A 23,109-nucleotide genomic window follows, 5' to 3' on the forward strand; every position below is an offset into this window, starting at 1 on the left:
TTCACATCATGTTTGCAGGTTACTGTAACCATTTGCACAGGTAGGTATCCAATTTGCATGCCTCAATTGTTTACAAACCAAATCCTGAATACCTCAAGACTGAATACCTGATTAGACAGATTATTGGACTGTACTGGAACGGCAATTCCAACAGATGAAATCCTGCTGCTGTTACTCAGGACAAACCCCTAATAAGTCAATTGTATTTTTCTTCTTTGTCCCTGGTTTAAAAGCAAGTGCATAGGGTGAAAATGGATGAAAATAATGGACCACTACTAGTACAGAGCCCGTTCGCTTCGAAAAAGTCACCATTCAGAGAGATAACATTGTGAGGTAGGGACATCCTCAGGGAGAGTTCAGAGCTTCTAAAGATTTGCAGTAAGAAGTTCAGTCATCAAAGGGCCATTGAAAATTTCACAAGAGAAGGAATAGAGACATGACAAAAATAATCATTGATGACACTTTTATTGAGTTGATAAGGCAAGACCTTTTCAAAATAAATCATAAAAGCGGCAACAAAAAAAAAAACAAAAAACAAGAAGGTAAGTTATGAGTAATCAAGCTTCATATTTACAGTCATTCAAAACCAAGAAGGTAAAACCATACTTCAGTCAGAATTGACAGGAGTGTGCAAACCACAAAGATTCATTTTTTAGATCACACTATTAGAATTTCTATTATATTATCTTCTTGAACACTAAAAGAAATCTGTCCATTTCTGGCTGCCCAAGTCACTTGATTTCAATCCTCAGACCCCTTCCACGGAATGCCATTTTAGTGATACAAAAGAAAGGTACTTTTACTTCTTTGTAAACAACAAAAGAGCACAAGGTGGTCCTCCTGGTCATTATTAAGGTGGCACAATAGAATTAACCCTAATGCTTTGTTTTTGGCTATTAAATTTAAAAATATTGGGTACTGGGGGAAAAAAACATACTAATTTAGGATCTCATTCTCATTCTGTTGGATTCTGGATGACGATCAGGAAATAGTCTTTATCTGCAAGGGAAAAAAAGGAAGTTATTCCTCCATTGCTAATGCTCATTCACAGATTAAGAAAAGTTGTTTTCTTGTTTTGTTTTTTACCTTGCACGTTTATCAGACATTGACTAGTGACAGTAAATGTCACCTACTTAAATGTTCATCAGCTCCACTTCAATTTTAAAGTAGTGTGAGAAAATAAAAATACCTGACAGCAAGTGTTCCTTAGTGAGCGAGGTGGGCTTGACAGGTATTTCCCATGGATAAATCAGGTCAGTCTCTCTAATCCTACTGTGGGGGAATAGTTCCAGCCTCTCTAGAGAACGGGATGTACCAAGCTGATGTAATTTAATGCACATTCCTACATTCTGGAACAACACCCACTACCCCTCTGCATCTTCCACATGGGGATTCTGGACCACTAGATCCACATAAGCATAAATCTCTCAGCCATTCCCCCACTGCAGCCACAACCAGCGCCTCTTTGCCAGCACAAATAGGTTGTTATACAAAGAGGACCCCTTGCCCTGTGCAGTCACTCATCGTGAACAGCTCCCTACTCATCACAGCTCCACCACAGGTCTTAAGTGATGTGGAGGGGCATATATGAGCCCTCTACACCTGGGTGAACTGCACTCATATTGCACCAGTTCCCTCCGTGACACTATCTGGTGATTTCATGAAACATTCTGGCCTCCTCGGCATGAGGCATTTTCTCTCGACATGTCCCACCAATGCTACATCATTGCAAGTTCCAGTGTTTCCAGGCTACTGGTGTTTTAACCACTACGTTGTCTAGACACGCTCTGACCAGTGGCGAAAAATTAACAGAGTCTAGTGCAGACACAGACTCAAATTGAGAGATTCTAGGACCAGCAAGTACTGTAACAATATGCGTGCTCCTCCAATTCTGAGAAAGACGCCAGCCTCCCACTCTGGTTCGTTTCAGTAGTTATGCTAGCAGTGCTGGCCTGAAGCAGCTCATAAAATGTGTTCCGCTAATTTCAGACTCTTCTGATCTTATCTTGAAGAAGGCAAAACACAAGAGAACCTTCTTTCAAATGTACAGTTTGACTGGCAGTGAGATGGGAAAACTGGTTCCTTCCCACACCCCACCATGAAGAGGGAGTCTCAGTTTAACAGAAATAGACCCATCTCTGAACCGAGTATACCACCAGAAATTCTTTGGCTACAGCATACTAAATTAGACAGTCACAGAATCATAGAATATCGGGTTGGAAAGGACCTCAGGAGGTCATCTAGTCCAACTCCCTGCTAAAAGCAGGACCAATCCCCAATTTTTGCCCCAGATCCCTAAATGGCCCCCTCAAGGATTGAACTCACAACTCTGGGTTTAGCAAGCCAATGCTCAAACCACTGAGTTATCCCTCCCTCAATCACTGGTAGGATTCACTTCTTCAGGCTGTATAGATTTTGTGCCATGGAAAGCTTGACAGGGAAGGATGAGACACATGCCGCGAGAAAGGAATTTCAACAGGAGGCTTTGAAGCCTGATGCTTAGGGGCTTTTACCTGGAGCAATCATGATCTCGTTTTTCTTGGAGCGGATTCGCAGGAATGTCAGGTCGTTCTGGGGATCAATGTCTCGCACAGTGCTCCTTGCCTTCATGATGAAGCTGTGCATTAGGCCTGCGTATTGCACTGTTGTGGAGTTGTCCACCGTGCTTTTGATAGGAATACCTGCAAAGAGAGAAGGTAAGTGTGGTGAGATAGTTAATGATGGTAACCTCTGAGACTAACTTAATTCCTGGCTACCCACTAGACACATCTGTACAGTCCCTTTAAACCTCAGTAGATTTTATGCTTAAAATTTAGCATATTTAAAAAAAAATTTTTTGAAACAAAGTGTGACTAGAAACCCTTCTGTGAGTGGTGCAGAAACATGTGGGGGGGGGAGGGGCTGGCTGCTTCTGCAGACCACCAGCCTTCCTTCCAAAAAGCAGCTGGAAACAAGGAGAAACTTCCACTAGGAGCCACTAATACATACAAAAAAGAGAACATATAAGAAAAGCCCTCAAGGAACATAGATGGTAGCAGAGAAGAGTTGCTCACCACCACTGGGACCAGAGCCCTCCATAGGCTTGTGTAACATTGAGAGTTTTTCATTGTTTTTCTCGGGGGGGGGGGAGTGCTTTATAGCCAGGTGCCATATGAGCCGGTCCGCTGGAGGCTGCTGACGGGATGCACTGACTCTGTGCATCACCTTGGTTAGGACCGATCTGTAAGGATGGGGAGGTAGCAGTTGCTCTCCTGCTCCACAACCTCCTCCTGAGGGGGCTTTCCAGTACCAGTGCCCTGGCAGAAGCCAAAAAGCCAAACTCAATCCACATTTGTCGTACGTTGTAGTATGGGACGGATGCAGTAGCAAATTGCTAACATTTGATCTATCTGTTTTTCTAGTACACTGAAGATGTATACCCCACAAGCACAACCCAAACATTTGACCTTCCTCCCAGTCCTAAGACACCAGCACTACCAAGGAAGGGAAAGCCGAATGCTGATTTGTAAATGAGGTCACCAATTATCAGATCTTCAATAGAGCCTCCACGTATTTACCAAATGTCTTTTTTCTAAGACACTTATCAGTTAAATTAAAATTAAGTGTTGGAAGATTTACTGTACATTACATATGATCAGAAAAACCTTTTCATTGTACTGGCAAAATGAGCTTGCCTTGTTCTACATTCTATACACTGATATTTTTCCTCTTGGCTGTAAAGTTATTCTTAAAATGCATGGGGGCAAATTTTGCTCTCAGATACATCCGCTCAATGCCACTGACTTCAATAGGCTTGCAGAGAGACAGCTTGACTTAACCTGCCTCTCTAAGGGAAGAAAACATATCTAGAGAGACATTTAATCTCTTTCTAAATAGCAAATACATTGATCTTTAAAGTGCCCTGTTCTGAAAAAGTAACATCCTTAGGAAATATAGCCAGAGTGGCACAATACCTTCCGAATTAACAACAATGATTCCTTGGACGCCCTTTTGGCTCTGAATTCGCTTCAGTGTTTCTTCCACCTCAGCCTGAAAAAAACAAACAAACAAACAGATTAGGCAACATGATGTCTTGAAGGTGCAATCTGCCTTCAAATAATGCTTTGTAATAATATATCTGGAAATACAACTGAGCCAAGATGATTCCAATAGATATTACTCATTTTCTCAGAGCAAAGCACAGCTATCTTTTGCACCATCATATTACCAAGGCCTTTTTAGTTGTTTTCAAGCCCCTTGTTGTCCATCAGTCATTTGCCATAACAAGCCTTTGGAAGCCTGAAACCTGTTCCCCAATACATCCCTCACCCTTTCTCCCCACCCCTCACTGCAACACTGGTTTCTCATTACAGGTTCGCTCATGGGCACAAGGCCACACACACACTATTTTGTTACTGTGGGATTGCTCATTAGGGCTGCTAGCACTTCTTACTATTTTACAGTTATACAAAGGACAGGGCTGCAGCACTTGTTTTGAAAAAATACATGGAATTTACAAACAAGAAAGAAAAAACATCGAGTTTTGGGTTAAACTCCATTTATCAAAAATATGCTAAAGGCAATAAACAAAGCAAACGAGGGGAAAGAGTCTGGTTTACAACCATTAGCCTACAATAACGATTCATGGTGGATGGGCTATTGTTATCTATTGCTAACAGTTTATTCTACTATGTTAAAAAGTCAATATACAAAGAAATCTGCAAAGGTATTATTATCCGTTTGTTGTCTCTGTAAAATTAGTGTCAACTCTGAAAGATTTTGAAAGTTTTCTTAGCAATGCTCGCTCTTACATCAATTACAACTCACTGGGGATCTCGATAATGGCGCCTAATGATCTGAGTGGCCGAGGTGTGATTCTGCATGGTGCTGAGCGCTACTTGAGAGGTGCTGGGCACTGTGAACTCCCATTAAAGAGAATGGGGGGCTGGAGCACTCAGCACCTTGACTGACCGAGCTCCATAATGCAATGTCGGGCAAAACAGACTTCTTCAAACAAAGAAACATGCTTGTCTTCACAGGAACAAGGAAACAACTGCACAGGAGACTAAGCAACTAAGTCTAAAACAATACTAACTGCTGCCAACTATGGGAACCATACAACATTGGATTTGTTTTGTGTCTGCAAACTACAGTTGGTCTTATCCAGCATGGAAAATCAAGAGCTGTTTTAAAATGATTATCAGGCATGGAAAATCACAGTGCAAATTTCAAAATGAAGGAAACGGAATGGTAACTAAAAGGAGATTGTAACAAATGAGTTGTATGCTGGAGAAGTGGAAAAATAAACAGCTGGTGACTGCTATTAAATCTGAAAGTAAGTGCTATTATTCCGGTTTAAAGCCCCAACCCTACAACCTGTTCCAGGCATCCGGGCCCTACTGACTTCCAAAGAGTGTTGCCTGAGCATAAGGATCCATCCGTGCAGATCATCATCTAATTTTGCATTTCTTCTCACATAGCAAGCAAGACTAGTCACTCTCTCTTTGTTTTTAGCTCACACCCAGACTGAGATTTTAAAAGGATCAAAGGGAGTGTGGTGCTCAAACACCAATTCAATAGGAGTTGGGTGCCTAACTCCCTTGGGCTCAACTGAAAATCCCAGCTGTAGACTATTTCATTTTCAGGTTCTCATCTGCAATGCAGGGAAACATCTGTTTCTTAAGAAAATATTTCAGCTGTATTTTTTGTAAACAGAAACAGTTTATGGTGATCTTTGTAAAAGTCTGTTTTCAGTGTCTCCTTTAATAGAATTACAATAAAAAACAACAATAACCCTTCCCTCCCAATCCCTAAGATTTCCTCAGGGAAGCACCTCGTAGACCAACATCCCTGTTGACTTGGTACATCCCAGTGCCCACGCTTCTTTGAAAAAAGACACCCAAGCCATACAGTCAATGGCATTAATTAAAATGAGATTTTTTTTTTCGCTCACCCAAAGCCATGCAGTTAAGGGATAGTGCATTGGACTGGGAGTTAGGAGTCTGGGTTCTATCCCTGGCTGTGTCACTGACTCCCTGTGTGGTCTTGGAAAATTTACAGAACCTCTTCATTTCCCCATGTGTAAAACAGGGATTTCACTTGTCTTCCTTTGTAAGGTGCTCACTCACAAATTATTGGCTTGATAACATTCAATTATGTATCATGGAAGAATAATTCCTTCCCTTGTAAGAGTTACTGTGTAGAATTTTATGGTCTGTGTTATGCAGGAAGTCAAACTCAATAATCATTGTGGTCCTTTCAGGCCTTGAAATCTAGGACTCTGAGGATATGTCTACACTGCAATAAAACACCTGTGGCTGGTCCTTTTCAGCAGACTAAGGCTCACTGGGCTGTGGGGCTACAAAACTGCAGGGTAGATGTTTAGGCTTGGGCTGGTACCTGGGCTCTGGAAGCCCACAAGAGGGTATAAAAATTTTATTAAGATGGTGTTTTAAAAAAATAGTGAATGGTACAGAGTTTAAGCGTAGAAATTTCTGGTTATCAGGGAATAGTGTACAGATTATCAAAGAGTGCAATCTGCACTGCCATGTAAGCCCAGGGTTCAAACTCAGGCTCAAGCCTAACTCCCCTTCTGTCTACATACAAATTGTGCTAACCCAAGGCTCAGACGCAGGCTACCAGGAGCCCATCGGGGTGGAGGGTCCGAGCCTGAGTAAAGCTGAGACCCAGGGTTCAAGCCCTATTGCTTTGAAGGGTAGATACAGCCCCACTGGACTTGTGCTCTGGGAGTTTGCCAAGGGTATCCCACAATCCCATGGGCCAACTCTTTTGGTCCTTTGGGGAGTCAAGTTTGGAGGACAATCAAGTTTTCTCACACTGCACCACGAACAAAGGCGTAGAGCTGCCACAATTTGGGAGGGCACTAAAAAGTCTGGATATGGGTGGCTGGACTCGGGCCGGCATCATGCAGTGTAGACACTGGAGCCCCTTGTCTATGTTATGCAGGACCCAGGGTTCAACAATTCCTAACCTGGGGGTTACAAATAAAGGCAAATATTCAAGCCCTAGATTCATAGGCACTGGCTTCCTCCGGGCCCGGGAGGGTGCTCAATCCACCGCTCTGCTCCACCCGAGACCCCACTCCCATCCAACCCCTTCCCCCAAGCCCCCATCCTGCCTTTTCCTTTTCCTGTTCCTGCCCCAGGCCCTGACCCCGCCCCATCCCTTCCCCCAAGCCCCCATCCTGCCTTTTCCTGCTCCCGCCCCATCCCTTGCCCCCAACCCTGCCCCTTTTCCTGCTCCCGCCCCATCCCTTGCCCCCAACCCTGCCTCTTCCCCTCCATTCCCTGAGCGTACCAGGTCCCCACTCCTCCCGCTCCCTCCCAGAGCCTCCTGCATGCCCTGAAGCAGCTGATCTGGGCGGGCAGGAGGCACTGGCAGTGCGAGGGGGAAGCTGGCTGTCGGTGGGTGCTCAGCACCCACTAATTTTTTTCCATGGGTGCTCCAGAACTGGGGCACCCACGGAGTCGGCCCTATGCCTAGATTAACAAACCCAGGGGCCGCTCACTCCAGTTCTACTAACCCTGGGCTCATGTTGCTGCCCAGACGTACCCTGAAGTCCACTTCGGAGGGCTCGTACAGATGGGGACAGCAGGAAAATGAATCGCTCCGAATTAACTAAAGCTGTGAATTTGAAGTGGATTCGCTAAACCCCATTCAACCCCTGTGTGGCTGCTGCTATCGAGAATTACAGTGGCCTTAATTCAGTTTGTCTTCATTCACTTTGGAAGTGACTCAGACTAACCCAATTTAAGGCCCCTTTTGTTCGGAATGAGGGTGCTCACGCAGGGGCTGAATGCGGTTTAACTGATCCGCATAACTAATGGTGTGGTGCTGTCACTCCGGACTGATCTGGGGTGACCCCTCCTGACTGAGCCCCCCAGGGAGCCCCCACTTCCCTCCCGTGAGCCTCAGGCCCCCAACCCCCCTCATGTGGCTCCAGGTTCCCCCCACAACCCCCGGCCCCGCCTTTAACTCCGCACCCGGGTCCCCGAGCCCGGGGCTCCTTGGGCTGACACGGGGTCTCGAACCAACGCCCTGGGCTGCGGCCCGGCCCCTCTGCCCCAGCCCCGCCCCTGCCGCAGGTGAGACGGCGGCCGCGGGGCAGGGGTGCGGCCCCGCCCTCCACTCACCATGTTGGGGGATCTTCGCCTGAAGCAGCCACCGGTCCCCAGCGGCACGCAGACCCGTCACAGCACCAGCACGCATGCGCGGCCCCGAGCTGGGGATGGGCAGCTCCATCGGCCAATGGGCTGAGGCAGCGAGCGGGGGGGTTCGACTCGAGCCAAGGGAGCGGGTGTCGTCATTTCCCCCGGTGCTGGTTGCCCCGGAAGTGTTCGGGGGGAATGCCTCGGTTGTCACGGGTGGGGTCGCCTAGGGGTTTCTTCGCTATCTGGGTCTTGGGGCGCTGGCTGCGGGGGCACAGGCTGGGGAGGGGTACCTGGGTTGGAGGGGCTGGCTGGGGGGGCACAGGGCTCTGGGGGCACAGGCTGGGGAGGGGTACCTGGGTCGGGGAGACTGGCTGGGGGGGCACAGGGCTCTGGGGACGTGGCCTGGGGAGGGGTACCTGGGTTGGAGGGGCTGGCTGAGGGGGCACAGGGCTCTGGGGGCACAGGCTGGGGAGGGGTACCTGGGTCGGGGAGACTGGCTGGGGGGGCACAGGGCTCTGGGGACGTGGCCTGGGGAGGGGTACCTGGGTTGGAGGGGCTGGCTGGGGGGGCACAGGGCTCTGGGGGCACAGGCTGGGGAGGGGTACCTGGGTTGGAGGGGCTGGCTGGGGGGGCACAGGGCTCTGGGGACCTGGCCTGGGTCGGGGTACCTGGGTTGGGGAGGCTGCATGGGAGGGCACAGGGGTCTGGGGGGCTGGCTGGGGAGGGGTACCTGGGTTGGGGGGGACACTGGGGTCTGGGGCGCTGGCTGGGGAGGGGTACCTGGGGGGGGTACGGAGGTCTGGGGACGTGGCCTGGGGGGGCTACAGGGGTCGTGGGGGCTGTTTTGTAGGGTCCCTCCCTCGCCCTTGTAGACATTTCTGGGCCAACTGGAGTCTTGGGATCATCTAGTCTAAGGTTCTGCCTTGCCCAGTTCAGAGTGCCAAGCTGGAGCCTGCCTGAAGTCCTGCGGCCGGGTGAAACCAAGTGGTGTGGCTAAGAAGACACCCTTCTCCAAAAGACATCACATTCCGGTGGCTGATTGTTCAGTTGTGCCTCTTTGACAGTCAAGACATGTGGTCCCCCAGCACACACATTCTTACTTCTTGTTGGGAGAGGTTTAATTATGTCCATGGGAGAGCTCCCTCCCATCGGCATAGAGCAGCTACACTGGAGATCTTACGGTGGTGCAGCTGCATCAGTACAGTGGTGCTGCTGGAAGGTCTCTAGTATAGCCATAGCCTTAGTCTCTTTGTGCCTTAATTCCCATTCTGTACAATGGGGATAATAGCACTTGTATTAAGAAAAGGAGTACTTGTGGCACCTTAGAGACTAACAAATTTATTTGAGCATAAGCTTTTGTGAGCTACAGCTCACTTCATCGGATGCATTCAGTGGAAAATTCAATAAGGTGCCACAAGTACTCCTTTTCTTTTTGTGAATACAGACTCACACGGCTGCTACTCTGAAACCAGCACTTGTATTGTGAGGATAAATACATTCAAGATTGAGAATGGGGCACGGATGTACCTAAAATAGATAGATAGTTGGGTTCCCAGGCTCAAGGAATGACCATGCTGTTAGCCTCAGGGAAGAAAATTCACGCTGGGGATAGGGACTGAGAAGGCAATATAAAGGCCATATGGCAGAATTCAGCTCTGGAGTACAAGTCCACTGACTAGGAAAATGCCTTATTCACCTTGGCTGAGTTTAGTTTATGAAGACTTGCTCTGTTTCATGTTCTGACCGCATTCCATCTCTGTCATTGATTGGATGAGTTCATGATTTCTGTAAATGAGTGTTTTATTCACCACGTTGTTCACAGAATCCTGAATACTGGTACAAATAACTACTAGGAAGAACAATCACTCCAGAGAGGAGACCTGCCACCATTTTGAAGAGCTTTATCTGTTACACTATGGGTAGGGCCCAACCGGATTCACAGTCTATTTTGATCAATTACACTATCGGAGGATTTTAAAAATTGTAAATTTAATGATTTCAGGTATTTAAATCTGAAATGTCACAATATTGTAATTGTAGGGGTCCTGGCCCGAAAAAGCATTGTGAGTGGGGTCACAAGGTTATTGTGTTGGGGAGGGGGGATTGTGGTACCACTACCTTTACTTCTGCGCTGCTGCCGGTGGGGCGCTGCCTTCAGAGCTGGGCACCCGGCCAACAGCCACAGCTCTCTGGCCGCCCTGCTCTGAAGGCAGCACGGAAGTAAAGGTGGCAATACTGCGACCCCCTAAAATAACCTTGTGACCCTCCGCAACTCTCTTTTGGGTCAGAATCCCCCATTTTTAGAAACGCTGGTCTTCGCCGTGAAATCTATATAGTATAGGGTAAAAGAATACAAAAGACCAGATTTCATGGTCCGTTTTTCATTGCTGTGAATTTGGTAGGGCCCTAACTATGGAGTCATCGGACAATTGTGAATTTCATTGATCTTTTGAAACACAAGAGGGCACACTGCCTGAACACCAAACAGAGCCAGGCCACTTTGCTTGAAACTTTTAAAATTCAATGAAAAATCATAAAACTATTTTTGCAAAATTTTTTTCACCCGTTTTTGATCAGCTCTAATAATGAGTATTGAATGCTCACTGCAATTAATTTGCAAACAAATTAGAGACCAAAATGCAATCTCTCTCACCAAACCAGTGAATAAAAATCACAACGGGGTGACACGTAATTCATGAACAATAAAAATCCACAGGAGAAATTATTTGTAATGAATTCATACAGCTCTCCCAGTCAGGAGACACATGATCACCTCAGCCATTATTCTTTCAACACAGAAAGAGAATGCAAAAGCACCATGCTGCATGCTCAATTCCAGGCATCTAAGCCATCAGGATTCTCACAGCTCCCATGGCGCATTCCAGTCAAATCCTCCACCATCTGCAATGAGCAGGGAAATACTGATGTTACATCCAGAGATGGGGAGATTAATGGACTCAGTTCCTGCATCAAACTGCCTACAGAATCGAGAGTAACCATACAAAAGCCCCATGCCATCCCCTCCTGAGCTTCACTGTATTGCACAGATAATCACCTTCTGCACAGACCTTGAGCTACGACACATGGTGAGAATTCATCTCCCCCAGCATTTCCTGTAATGATACAGGGGTAGGGGCTGCCCTTGCACTACTTGAGGGGTGTCAGCAGACTCTTCCCATCCCCTCTCTGCATTCAAACAGCAGATCAGGAACTCTCCAGAGTGCCTAAGAAAGCCACTTACCGACCTTTACTGTAACTTGTTCTTTGAGATGTGGGTGCAGACGTTTATTCCATATAGGCCTAGTGCACTGAAGCCAGAGAACTCTGCCGGCAGTACCCTTCGGGGCAGCACTTGTGCCCTCTGGTCCTGTCGCCCCTCCCATGACTATTGAAGGGCAGCACCTCCTGACCCGCCTCAGTTCCTTTGCATTGTACACGAAGAGTTGAAACTGGTGCAGAGGGGATGGAGGGTGGGTTGTGGAATATAAATCTGCACCCACAACTCAGAGAACCACAGTTCTAGAACCGGTAGGTAGCCGTTTATTTCTTCAAGTACTTACAGATGTGTATTCCACTGGTGGCTCACAAGCCATCTTGGTAGGAGGTGGGACTCGGTGTAATTAGAGAATGGCTACGGAACTAAGTGCCTTCCCCAAGTTTGCATCTGATCTAGATACAGCTGTGATACCATAGTGCTTGGTAAAAGTATGTACAGAAGAGCAGGTAGCAACCCTGCATTTCTTCAATATCAAAACATTGCTGAGGAATGCAACTGAAGGCGCTTGGGCCCTCGTTGCAGGAGCCTGTAGCCTCTGTAAAGGTATGGTCTGAGTTACTCCATAAGCCGTCATAATTCAGGAAGTTATCCACCTAGAAATCATTGGCATGGAAACCACCGGACCCTTAATTTGATCCACATAGAAGACAAAAAGTCAAGGTGATGAATGAAAGGTGATGAATAAAAACGCCAAGCATCATCTCACATCCAGTGTAGGTGCTGCTCATCTGCGTTTGAATGTGGTTAGGAAAGTATGCCAGTAAAGTATATTATGTGGCTCAGGTGTAACTCTGAAACCACTTTAGACAAAAAATTTGGATGCAGCTATAGAGCCACTTTGTCTTTGAAAAACTGCATATCTGGGGGCTGTGCCATTAAGGCCTGCGGCTCACTTACCTTGCAGATTTCAAAGCAACAAGAAAAGCAGAGAACAGCCCTGTAGAGGAAAAAGGTGCCATTTAAGTTCATGCAGCCAAGTGACCTAACAACTTTAGGCATACACAGCTCGTAGCTGAAGGGTGAGAGTGGAGGGACAGACAGGTGACAAATTGCATGAAATTGTTCCTTTGGCAGAAACACCCTCACACTAGTAGGGTATATCTACACTACAACATAAGCCCAGGGTTGGTAGAACTCCAGTTAGCAGACCCTGGGTTTGTTTACCTAGAGTTTGAACATTTACACTCATTTGTAACCCCAGGTTAGGAATTGTTGAACCTTGGGTCCCAAGCTATGGCTCCAGTGTCTAAGCTGCATTATGTGGGCCTGAGTCCAATCATCCATATCCCAGACTTCCTAGCCTCCTCCCCAAATGTGGCCATCTAGCCCTTTGTTCGTGGTGCAGTGTGGGAAAACTTGACTGTCCACCAAATCAGAGGACAAAGGAAGTTGGCCCTTGGGATTGTAGAATATTTTTGGTGGATTCCCAGAGCACAAGTATAATGGGGCAGGTTCTACAAAGTGAAGCGATAGAGCTTGAACCCTGGGTTCTGGCTTGATTCAGGCTCAGGCCCTCCACCCCCATGGGATCCTGGTACCCTGGATCTAAGCCCTGGCTGGTTAGCATGATTTGTGTGTAGATAGAAGGGGGGGTTGGCTTGAGCCTGAATTCAAACTCAGAGGTAATGGAAACAGAAAATAGTTGACAAAAAAACAAAAGTGTAACATACTGTAAAGAGAAAAGGAGTACTTGTGGCACCTTAGAGACTAACCAATTTATTAGAGCATAAGCTTTCGTGAGCTACAGCTCACTTCATCAGATGCATATCGTGGAAACTGCAGCAGACTTTATATATACACAGAGAATATGAACCAATACCTCCTCCCACCCCACTGTCCTGCTGGTAATAGCTTATCTAAAGTGATCATCAGGTGGGCCATTTCCAGCACAAATCCAGGTTTTCTCACCCTCCACCCCCCCACACAAATTCACTCTTCTGCTGGTGATAGCTCATCCAAAGTGACAACTCTTTACACAATGTGCATGACAATCAAGTTGGGCTATTTCCTGCACAAATCCAGGTTTTCTCACATCCCCCCCACCCCCATACACACACAAACTCACTCTCCTACTTTGGATGGGCTATCACCAGCAGGAGAGTGAATTTGTGTGGGGGGGTGGAGGGTGAGAAAACCTGGATTTGTGCTGGAAATGGCCCACCTGATGATCACTTTAGATAAGCTATTACCAGCAGGACAGTGGGGTGGGAGGAGGTATTGGTTCATATTCTCTGTGTATATATAAAGTCTGCTGCAGTTTCCACGATATGCATCCGATGAAGTGAGCTGTAGCTCACGAAAGCTTATGCTCTAATAAATTGGTTAGTCTCTAAGGTGCCACAAGTCCTCCTTTTCTTTTTGCGAATACAGACTAACACGGCTGTTACTCTGAATACTGTAAAGAGACGACATGTAACCTTAGCAGGCTCCAAGCTTTGTCTACAGCAATTGTCTCACCTTCAACTACTCACTGTCCCCGACCCACAAGGCTGGGGACCCACCGTTCTTAGATGCGAAGAGCCCCTTGTTTCCCGCAGTGATCGATAATCAGATACCCTTCTGCTTCTTATATTCCCCAAAGTTCATTGTCTTTGTCTCAAGAGACAGGATAATCCCTGGGATCAGACTGCCCGGTGTGCTCCAATGGGCTGACGACAGGCTGGTTCCTTAGCCTCTTGATAACTAATGGCTGTTTCCCACAAATGCAGATGAACTGCCCATTGAGTCTGGCAAGACCCTGTTCGGTTTACATCAGAGATGCAAGCAAAGCGGCATTCTTTTGTCTAGGACAAGCTTGCTTACCCAGTCTGCCCCTAAAACAAATGTATTTCCAGTGCACCTACATAACTCCTTCCACACCACCCATCCGTCCGTCCTGCAGTGTCATTAACGATCTGTGTGTCACCAGCTTTCCTCTGACCCTTTGCACTGCACACCTTACAGCTGAGTGTGAGGACAGCAATGCAGCAGGTTTGGTGAGCGTGTCAGGTCTGACTGGAGTCACAGGACGGGAGTCCCTCTGCCAGCTGACACGGAGGGTTGCTTAGAGTCCCGCTGGCCATGGCCAGGAATTAACCCTGGAGCTCTAGAAAGAAGCAACGCTAATTGTGGCTCTCAAGCGCCCTGAAGGGCAAGAGGACGGCGTCCCACTGGCCCTTCAGCACTCAACAGGCACTTGTCCTGGGGTCTGCCCAAGGCCCTGGTTGGCCAGCCGGAGGCCCAGGTGCAACTGGCTCTGAGGCATTGTGCATCCAAGACAAGGGGAAGGTACAAGGAGGGATGAGGAATGTAACTGGGGAATGACCAGCAGGTGCTGGCAGCCAGGCCCCTGGAGAGAAATTTCAGGCCCTGGTATATCATTTGCTTCCCCCCATTTAATCATTTACCCAGATGTTACAGATGTTTTGGGGGCCTCCTGAGCCCAGAACCTTGTTACTTCCCCCTTTTCCTCCCCCATCTTCAGCCCTCCTGGCAGCTGCCCAAGGATCTCACATCTCACTCTAGCATCCATCTCCCTCATGTCTAGCAGTGCCTCGGACAGGAGCAGCTGGACATTTTATAGACAGTGACCCAGCCCAGAGGAGCCCTGAGTCCCTACGCCGAGACGTAAGGGAGGACAGTGACAGATGCAGGGGCTGGAGGGAGCAGGACGAGGGCTGCAGCAATAAGACCCACCAGGTCACTAGTGATGTGCACAAGACATAGGGCGTTGTTTGTCTGGCAGATGAAAAGTGCATAGGATGGTGGCAGGGAGGGACTGCAGCCACGTCCCTTACTCATTCAGCACTTAGTGAACGCAGCCAAATGGGATCGAAGTGCAATGCTGCCTCCTAGTGATCCATCTGTAGAGGGGCTGTCAGAGGCATCATAACTATGAGTAATACTGTACTCGTCTCCATATAAGACCTTGTACCTGGGCCTGACACATCCCAAACTTCCAACCCAAACATCGTTTCCCCTAGTGCTGAAATGCAGCTGCCCCCCGGAGTCAACATAACAGTTATTTAACAGCCTAGAGAAAAGCTGCACAGCAGTTTAGGACAGGCAGTGAAGAACACAGTATCTAGTCAGTAAAACTACAGATGCAAATTTAGGCAGGAAGAATGTAATTACTCAAAATGCAGTTTGACCAAGACATGGAGGTGGGGAATCCTGCACCTGCAAAAACCACCATGAGGGTCTTTGATGACCCCAGATTTGAAGGGTCTCAGATTTCCAAGCCGTTTGAAAGACAGCCCAGCACCCCTCACGCCATGCTGGGGAGTGTGTGTTCGCGCTGGCCACCTTCGGAATCAGCAACGCCATTTCCTGCAGCACATGCTTTTGCCAAGCTAGTCTGACAAGGCCGGGCGCTGCTCAGCTTCTGGGATCAAGGGGCTCTGGCTTTATTACTTCCTGTTTACCCACTTAAATCCTTCACAGAGTCCCAGTCACCTGGAGGCATGTAACCATTCCGGCTAGTGGCATAGGCTGTCCTATTCAGAGCACATAACTAGTTCAATGAACTGCAGCGAGCCGTCTCCTCCTGAATGCCTCATGCCATCAGCTGCGTTGTGGGGGAAGGGTACAATGCTGCCTGTCATGGCTCTGTACAATAGCCCTTTCAGTTCTCTAGGCATTACTTAATGCCCCATTCATCTGCCTCGCCCATGCCTGCCCCTGTGCCATTTTCCATCCACCCCCTGTGGCATGGAACGCCCTCCCCAGTCCAGTGCACCAAGCCACCTCCCTTCATAGCTGAGCCACCACTAAGGGTTCAGGCTGGGACGTTGGCATCCAGATTCCAGTGGGAGTTCGGTGCCTAACTCCCAAAGGCATCCGATGAAGTGAGCTGTAGCTCACGAAAGCTTATGCTCAAATAAATTGGTTAGTCTCTAAGGTGCCACAAGTCCTCCTTTTCTTTTTGCAAAGACTCCTTTGAGATCCCCAGTCTCAGCTCTTCTGTAATGACCCACAAGAAGGGAAACACACGTAAAAAATGAGAATGGGAGAGCTTCCTCAGGGCTTTCCTTGGATTGCTTTCTCCTTAGCCGGAGAGCTCTTCTGAGCAGGGATTGTCTCATATGTTTGTACAGCGCCTAGCACATTGTCCGGGTTTACTAGATAACACTGAGGCTAGGTCTACACTGCACGCCACTCGTACTGTGGTGTAGGGTGTGTGACAAGCAGGCTGTGTCCACACTGTAGTGTGTGGCTGCGCCCTTCAGTGAAATGGTGGATGTAGGGAGCCTTTTCCTGCTGTCTCCTTCCTGCCAGAGGCTTTCCTTGAGAGTCAGCAGGACAGAATGCTGCTAAAAATAGCAGTGGAGACTTGGTAGGCCTGGCTTGAGTGTGTAGGGAGGTAGGATACATAACCACAGGATTCAGGTATGTCTTTACCTGCCTAAGCAGCGCCTCAGTGGCCATAGTGCTGTTTATACCTGTGCTGGGGGACCGCAGTGTATGTCCTCTACCCGCTGCTGTCAGATTTGTGCAGTGGAGACGTACCTTAACAGGCCCGCTGAAGCCCCGGAAGCACCATACTCCTTTGGCTCAGCAGCACACAGGATCACCCACCTCAAGCGTTCAGAAATAGAATCATAGAATATCAGGGTTGGAAGGGACCTCAGGAGGTCATCTAGTCCAACCCCCTGCTCGAAGCAGGACCAATCTCCAATTAAATCATCCCAGCCAGGGCTTTGTCAAGCCTGACCTTAAAAACTTCTAAGGAAGGAGATTCTACCACCGCCCTAGGTAACGCATTCCAGTGTTTCACCACCCTCTTAGTGAAAAAGTTTTTCCTAATATCCAACCTAAACCTCCCCCACTGCAACTTGAGACCATTACTCCTTGTCCTGTCCTCTTCTACCACTGAGAATAGTCTAGAACCATCCTCTCTGGAACCACCTCTCAGGTAGTTGAAAGCAGCTATCAAATCCCCCCTCATTCTTCTCTTCTGCAGACTAAACAATCCCAGTTCCCTCAGCCTCTCCTCATAAGTCAAATCCCAGTTCCCTCAGCCTCTCCTCATAAATCATAAACCAGGCCCCCAAAATCCCAAGACTGGCTTAAAACTCCTGAGCTTTTAAAAAAGTTTGGGGTGGGAGTTGATTTGTCTCTGGTTTCTCAGCCTTTGGAGTGCATTCACTTCACATTTGCATGCTTTTCTCCAGCCATGAGGGCTAAACACGTACCTGGTTAAAAAAGAAAGCTGAGAGTCACGTGCAGTCACATGACTCCTGGAGCTCGGGCTTCAAGAAAACCACCAAGTAGAGCAAGACTGGGGAAACCCCCCTGAGCTGGCAGCCCAGAGTGTTTAATTACACACCTACTTCCAGTTCCACAGCACGGCTCACTCTTTGTAATACTTATTTTCCTCTTAATCAAGGAGGACTTGCAGCTGTACCTGTGTGGTAACGTTACAACCACACATCCACAATGCAGGTCAGAGAAAGTTACAGGCAGCAGCTATTTGTGTTGAGGCCCTACACCCCAGGCCAGCTTCTGAGCTGGAGGGGAGCCAACGGGCAGCGCTCTGCAGTAGTGGAATGAGGTAGAAATTACTGCTGTTATTTTTTGCTTAAGTTGGCTATTTTTCTTTGGATTTCAAATGATTTTTTTCTTCCAATGGCAGAACTGCCCATTTTAAAAACACAAACACCACACCTTTCTGTGCACTTGCCCCAGCATCTCGCTGTCTGGGGCAGTGATTTTACCAACATGTTCGGATTGTGTTGTTCTCTCCCACAAACACAACAGGAGAAACTGACTAACTCCAGGGGTGACAGGGTGAAACAGACTCTGCACAGGGTGAAACAGACTAAACGCAACCTGAGCAGAGATTTTTTTCTCCCTCTAGCACATTTTACTTATAAGGATCTTGTGTGCTACTCATAAATGTTCAGGCGACAGCCTAGAGAGGCAAGGTGGGGGAGGTAATATCTTTAATCAGACCAACTTCTGTTGGAGGGGGAGAGAAATTTTTGAGCTACACAGAGCTCTTTCTCAGTTCTGGGAAAGGTCCTCACCCACCTTGTCTCTCTAAGACCTGGGACCAACGCAGCTACAGCAACACCTGGCTTTTCAGTGGACTGTGCTCCTTTCAATCTATTCTTTATTAGTAGTAAATAGTTATCTTATGGCGGTGCCCAGGGCATAGCTGGGATTAGGGCCCATTGTGCTGGGTGCTGTATGAACACCGAAGAGACACAATCCATGCCTTGGAGGCCGTGCAGTCTAAACACAGACAGATGAAGGGCAGGGCAAGCAAAGGAGCCTGCTGAAGAACTGGCCTCACCTGGTTAGTCCCACATGTCAGTTTGAGGCTATACACAAACTGCTGTCTGTGTAAAACCAGTAGTTCAGTGTGTGCCATATGGCCCTTTCTCGTGGCTGGCTCAGGTAAGAGGCTCAGTGTCTACTTTAGCTAGCAGCTCACAGAGGCATTCCCTTAACACAGAGGGTAGAGACCTGTGCTTTATACCCCTAAAGGGCCTAGGTTCAAGTGCTTGGCTGACCCATGCTGGAGAGATCAGTACAAGCAGCCTCCTCCTGGGCCGTTTTGGGCTGACTCACATGGAAACGCTCCATCCACTCTCCCTGGCACTTTCTGCTGGCTTTTTATCACAGCTCTACTGTGTTACGCATCCAACCCTGTGGTAAGAAGAGAATCCTGGGCAGCTGTTTTTAAAAGCTTTTTTCAAGGTCGCCCAGGGGCAGAGCCGGGTACCAGAAAACTCCAGCGCTCTTTTGATGCAGGAACAGCTACCTCTACTGACTAGCAGGTTAATGGCACTTTGGGGAGTCAAGAAGCCCATCCAAATGGCAAAGCATGGACAGGATATCAACATTCTTGATAGGTTACATGTTCTGTGTGTGTGTGATACACATGATTCTGTCATGGCCCCGCTTGCCTCTCTACACCCCCCACAGCATCTCTGCTGTCCATTAGTGCAACATTTGCAGGAAGAAAGGCCCAGCCCAAACCTCTCACTCAGGGGGAAGAGACCAGGATCCAGAAACATTTCCTGATTTCTCACAGGCAGCACCCCTCCCCTCTTGGCAACACAAACTGTAACACAAGCCAACCTCTCCCATCGGGGGCTAAGCATGTACCCCTTGGCTTGGAGGGGAAGGGGGGGGGAAGTAGGTCTGACTGGCCTGAAGAATACCACCACCTAGTGCTCACAAAGCACGTTACAAGGGAGAGCAGAAGCACTGTTCCCATTTTACAGAAACCAAGGCACAGAGAAGTGAAGTGGCTTCCCCAAGGTCACCCATGGACAGAGCTGGGAACAGAGCCCAGGTCAACTAAGGCCCAGCATCATGCTTCATCCACTAGACCATGCTGGGCTGGTTTATCACCTGCAGTTTCTTACCCTCTACTATGCACTGATGACTTAGCTGTACATATCGTCATAAAATCTCTTCCAGATCTCCACAGAAGCTCTCACCCCCAAAGTGCACCGCGCTTACTGCACGCTCCCGCTCCCCAGCCTGCATAGCGCACAGCACTGCTACATGAGAGCTAAGCAAGGGGAAGGAGCTCCAGCAGAGCAGCCCTTGGCCCAAGAGCCTCTTTGAAACCCAAGAGCCTTGAGCTCCATAAACAACTCAGGGGTTTTTCAGGGAGGCCTGGCGTGGGATAGATACAAATGTGTCCTGGCAAAGCCTCCATCCCATCCCAGCAGCAGCCTCCTGCTCCAAGTGCCCTCACCCAAATGTAGATGAGTTCCTAGGTGAGTCTCGGGCTGCTGTTGGTTTCCCAAGTGGAGAGAAACCTACCCTAGTTCTGGGAGGTGGAAGCAGCTTGAGTCCTGGAGCACTAACTTGTGGAAGACCTGAGCTTTAACCAGTTGCACCCAAGGACCTGTGGGCTGAGGGATGGGAGCAGAGCCAACTCCACTCCTGTTTCTCTCCTCCCCACCAGTTTGCTCTTTCTGGGTACTTCCTCTGCTTCTCAGCCAGTCCTTCCCCTACAGGCCCCCATTTAAGCTATTGTAAAGCAGATGCAAAATCTTCCACTCCCAATGCACCTGCCCTGGAGCATGGAACCACTTCTGGATACACGTGCATTCCACTGCTTCTGAGGCTGCAAGCCCCAGCCCCTCCTGGAACAAGGGCAAGGCAGCTGTGGGAAGCAGAGTGAGCCTCTCAGGAACCTCAGGGATTTTGGCCCAGACCTCTTTTTGAATCACCCTTTGGCAAAGAAACTGCTGTACAGTAACTCCTAGCTTAACGGTGTAGTTCTGTTCCTGAAAAATGCTACTTTAAGCGAAATGATGTTAAGCAAATCCAATTTTCCCATAAGAATTAATGTAAATAGGGGGAGTTAGGTGCCAGTGAAAAAAATTTTGCCACACAAAAGACATACACACATTATATATATATATATATATATCACACACACACACACACAGAGTATAAGTTTTAAACAATGTAATACTGTGCACAGCAATGATGATTGTGCAGCTTGGTTGAGGAGGAGTCAACGGGTGGGATATTCCCCAGGGGATGCCTTACTGCTAAGTGATGAACAAGCACTGGGCTGAGCCCTTAAGGGTTAACACATCGTTGTTAATGTAGCCTCACACTCTACAAGGCAGCACGCATACATAGAGGGAGGAGACCCAGCACAGCAGAGACAGACAGACTGCATTGCCCCTTTAAGTACGCTGACCCCACTCTAAGTACAGTAACTCCTCACTTAAAGTCATCCCAGTTAACTTTGTTTCATTGCTGATCAATTAGGGAACAGGCTCCTTTAAAGTTGCGCAATGCTCCCTTATAATTGTTTGGCAGCCGCTTGCTTTGTCCACTGCTTGCAGGAAAAGCAGCCCACTGGAGCGAGCTGGGGGGGCTTGGAACCAGGGTGGACCAGCAGCCCCCCATCAGCTCCCCTAAGTTCCCCGTGCAGCAGCCGCCCAGCAGGCTACCAATTGCCGGCAGTTCAGCTGTCCCTCCCCCTACCGCCATATGCTGCTCCTGCCCAATGTATCATAGAATATCAGAGTTGGAAGGGACCTCAGGAGGTCATCTAGTCCAACCCCCTGCTCAAAGCAGGATCAATCCCCAATTTTTTCCCCAGATCCCTAAATGGCCCCCTCAAGGATTGAACTTACAACCCTGGGTTTAGCAGGCCAATGCTCAAACCACTGGGCTATCAGTGCCCTCTGCCTTGGGGCTGCTCCCGGGAGCCTCCTGCTTGCGGGGGGAGGAGGGGTCGAGGGGGGCTAATGTCAGGGTGTTTCCCCCCTGCTCTATGGATGGGGGGAGCAGGGAGGAGACACGACAAGGCTCAGGACAGAGGGAGCTTGCTGGCTGCAGCTGCCATCTCAACTTCCTGATAGATTTAAAAAGGCAATGTACTTAGAATGGGGTCAGCGTACTTAAAGGGGCAATGCACATCTCTCTCTCACACGCACGGGTGTGTCTCTCTGTCTGCCATGCTGTCTCCCCTCCCTCCATTTGTGCTGCCTTGTAGAGTGTGAGGCTACATTAACAACGATGTGTTAACCCTTGAGGGCTCAGCCGAGTGCTCCTTCATCACTTAGCAGTAAGGCATTCCCTGGGGAATATCCCACCCGCTGACTCCCCCTCAACCAAGCTGCACAATCATCATTGCTGTGCACAGTATTATGTTGTTTAAAACTTATACTCTCTCTCTCTCGGTGTGTGTGTGCGTGTGTGTGTATATATATATAGTCTTGTCTGGTGAAAAAAATTTCCCTGGAACCTAACCGCCCCCATTTACATTAATTCTTATGGGGAAATTGGATTTGCTTAACATCGTTTCGCTTAAAGTCGCATTTTCCAGGAACAGAACCACACCGTTAAATGAGGAGTTACTGTCCACTGCCTTTTGAAATAACTGGAGACAGCAGCTGCTGCCAGCAAGCTCCCTCTGTCCCCCCACCCCCCGCTCTCTGGATGGGGTAAAGGAGCTGGGGGAAGGGGACACCCTGACATTAGCCCCCCTCTTCCCCCCCCCCCCCACCGCCTTGCACCGCAAGCAGGAGGTTCCCAGGAGCAGCCCCAAGGCAGAGGGCAGGAGCAGCACACGGCAGTGGGGGGAGGGACAGCTGAACTGCCCAGCAATTGATAGTCAGTTGGGTGGCTGCCGCACAGGGAACTTAGGGGAGCTGAGGGGGGCTGCTGGTCCAGCCTGGTTCCAGCCCCCCCCGCTCGCTCCAACAGGGTGCTCTTCCTGCAAGCAGTGGACAAAGCAGGTGGCTGCCAAGCAATGTTATAAGGGAGGATTGCACAACTTTAAACAACCATGTTCCCTAATTGATCAGCAAGGAGACAGTGAAACAATGTTAACAAGGACGACGTTAAGTGAGGAGTTACTGTACTCTGCTAACATGCAATACGCCAGGTCTATTGCTCTTGGATTTGTCCCACTGAATTTCTACCTACTGCATGTGACAAAATCCATCCTCTGCCTTGGTGGGTCCTGTGCTTATTGGTGGATTTTCTTGCCTCAGAGATTCACGGCAGCCCTCAGTTTGGCCACTTTTGCTAGTGGCTCAAACCTGCTGTTCACTCAGCTAACCTCATCACTGGCCAGCATGGGGAAAAGGAGGAGAACAATCCCCGTAGTCTCTGCTGACCCACCTAGTGGGTTGAGGGATAGGCCAGGGACCTTCCTCTCTCATGGGACCCACAGGCCAGGTCACTTCCTCTTGCCTCAAATAGGGAGTT

The 23,109-nt window shown here is 48.6% G+C and overlaps 1 protein-coding gene across 1 annotated transcript; it reads right to left on the reverse strand.

Moving 5' to 3' along the window:
* Window positions 1-498: 498 nt before the first annotated feature.
* Window positions 499-8,241, reverse strand: DYNLRB1 (dynein light chain roadblock-type 1). The gene is made up of 4 exons (XM_073309875.2): window positions 8,133-8,241; window positions 3,954-4,029; window positions 2,514-2,681; window positions 499-999 (listed from the first exon to the last, which is right to left on the reverse strand). The coding sequence occupies exons 1-4, from the start codon at window positions 8,133-8,135 to the stop codon at window positions 956-958; spliced, it is 291 nt and encodes a 96-aa protein (XP_073165976.1). The 5' UTR covers window positions 8,136-8,241; the 3' UTR covers window positions 499-955.
* Window positions 8,242-23,109: the final 14,868 nt, after the last annotated feature.

The sequence above is a fragment of the Lepidochelys kempii genome, chromosome 13, assembly GCF_965140285.1.
Source record: "Lepidochelys kempii isolate rLepKem1 chromosome 13, rLepKem1.hap1, whole genome shotgun sequence".
Lineage (NCBI taxonomy): Eukaryota > Metazoa > Chordata > Testudines > Cheloniidae > Lepidochelys > Lepidochelys kempii.

Coding starts and splice junctions, on each gene's coding strand:
- DYNLRB1 (XM_073309875.2), bottom strand. Junction 2,682..3,953: donor CATTGTTGTTAATTCGGAAG/GTATTGTGCCAC, acceptor CTCTCTTTGCAG/GTATTCCTATCAAAAGCACG. Junction 1,000..2,513: donor CGAGATCATGATTGCTCCAG/GTAAAAGCCCCT, acceptor TTTCCCTTGCAG/ATAAAGACTATTTCCTGATC.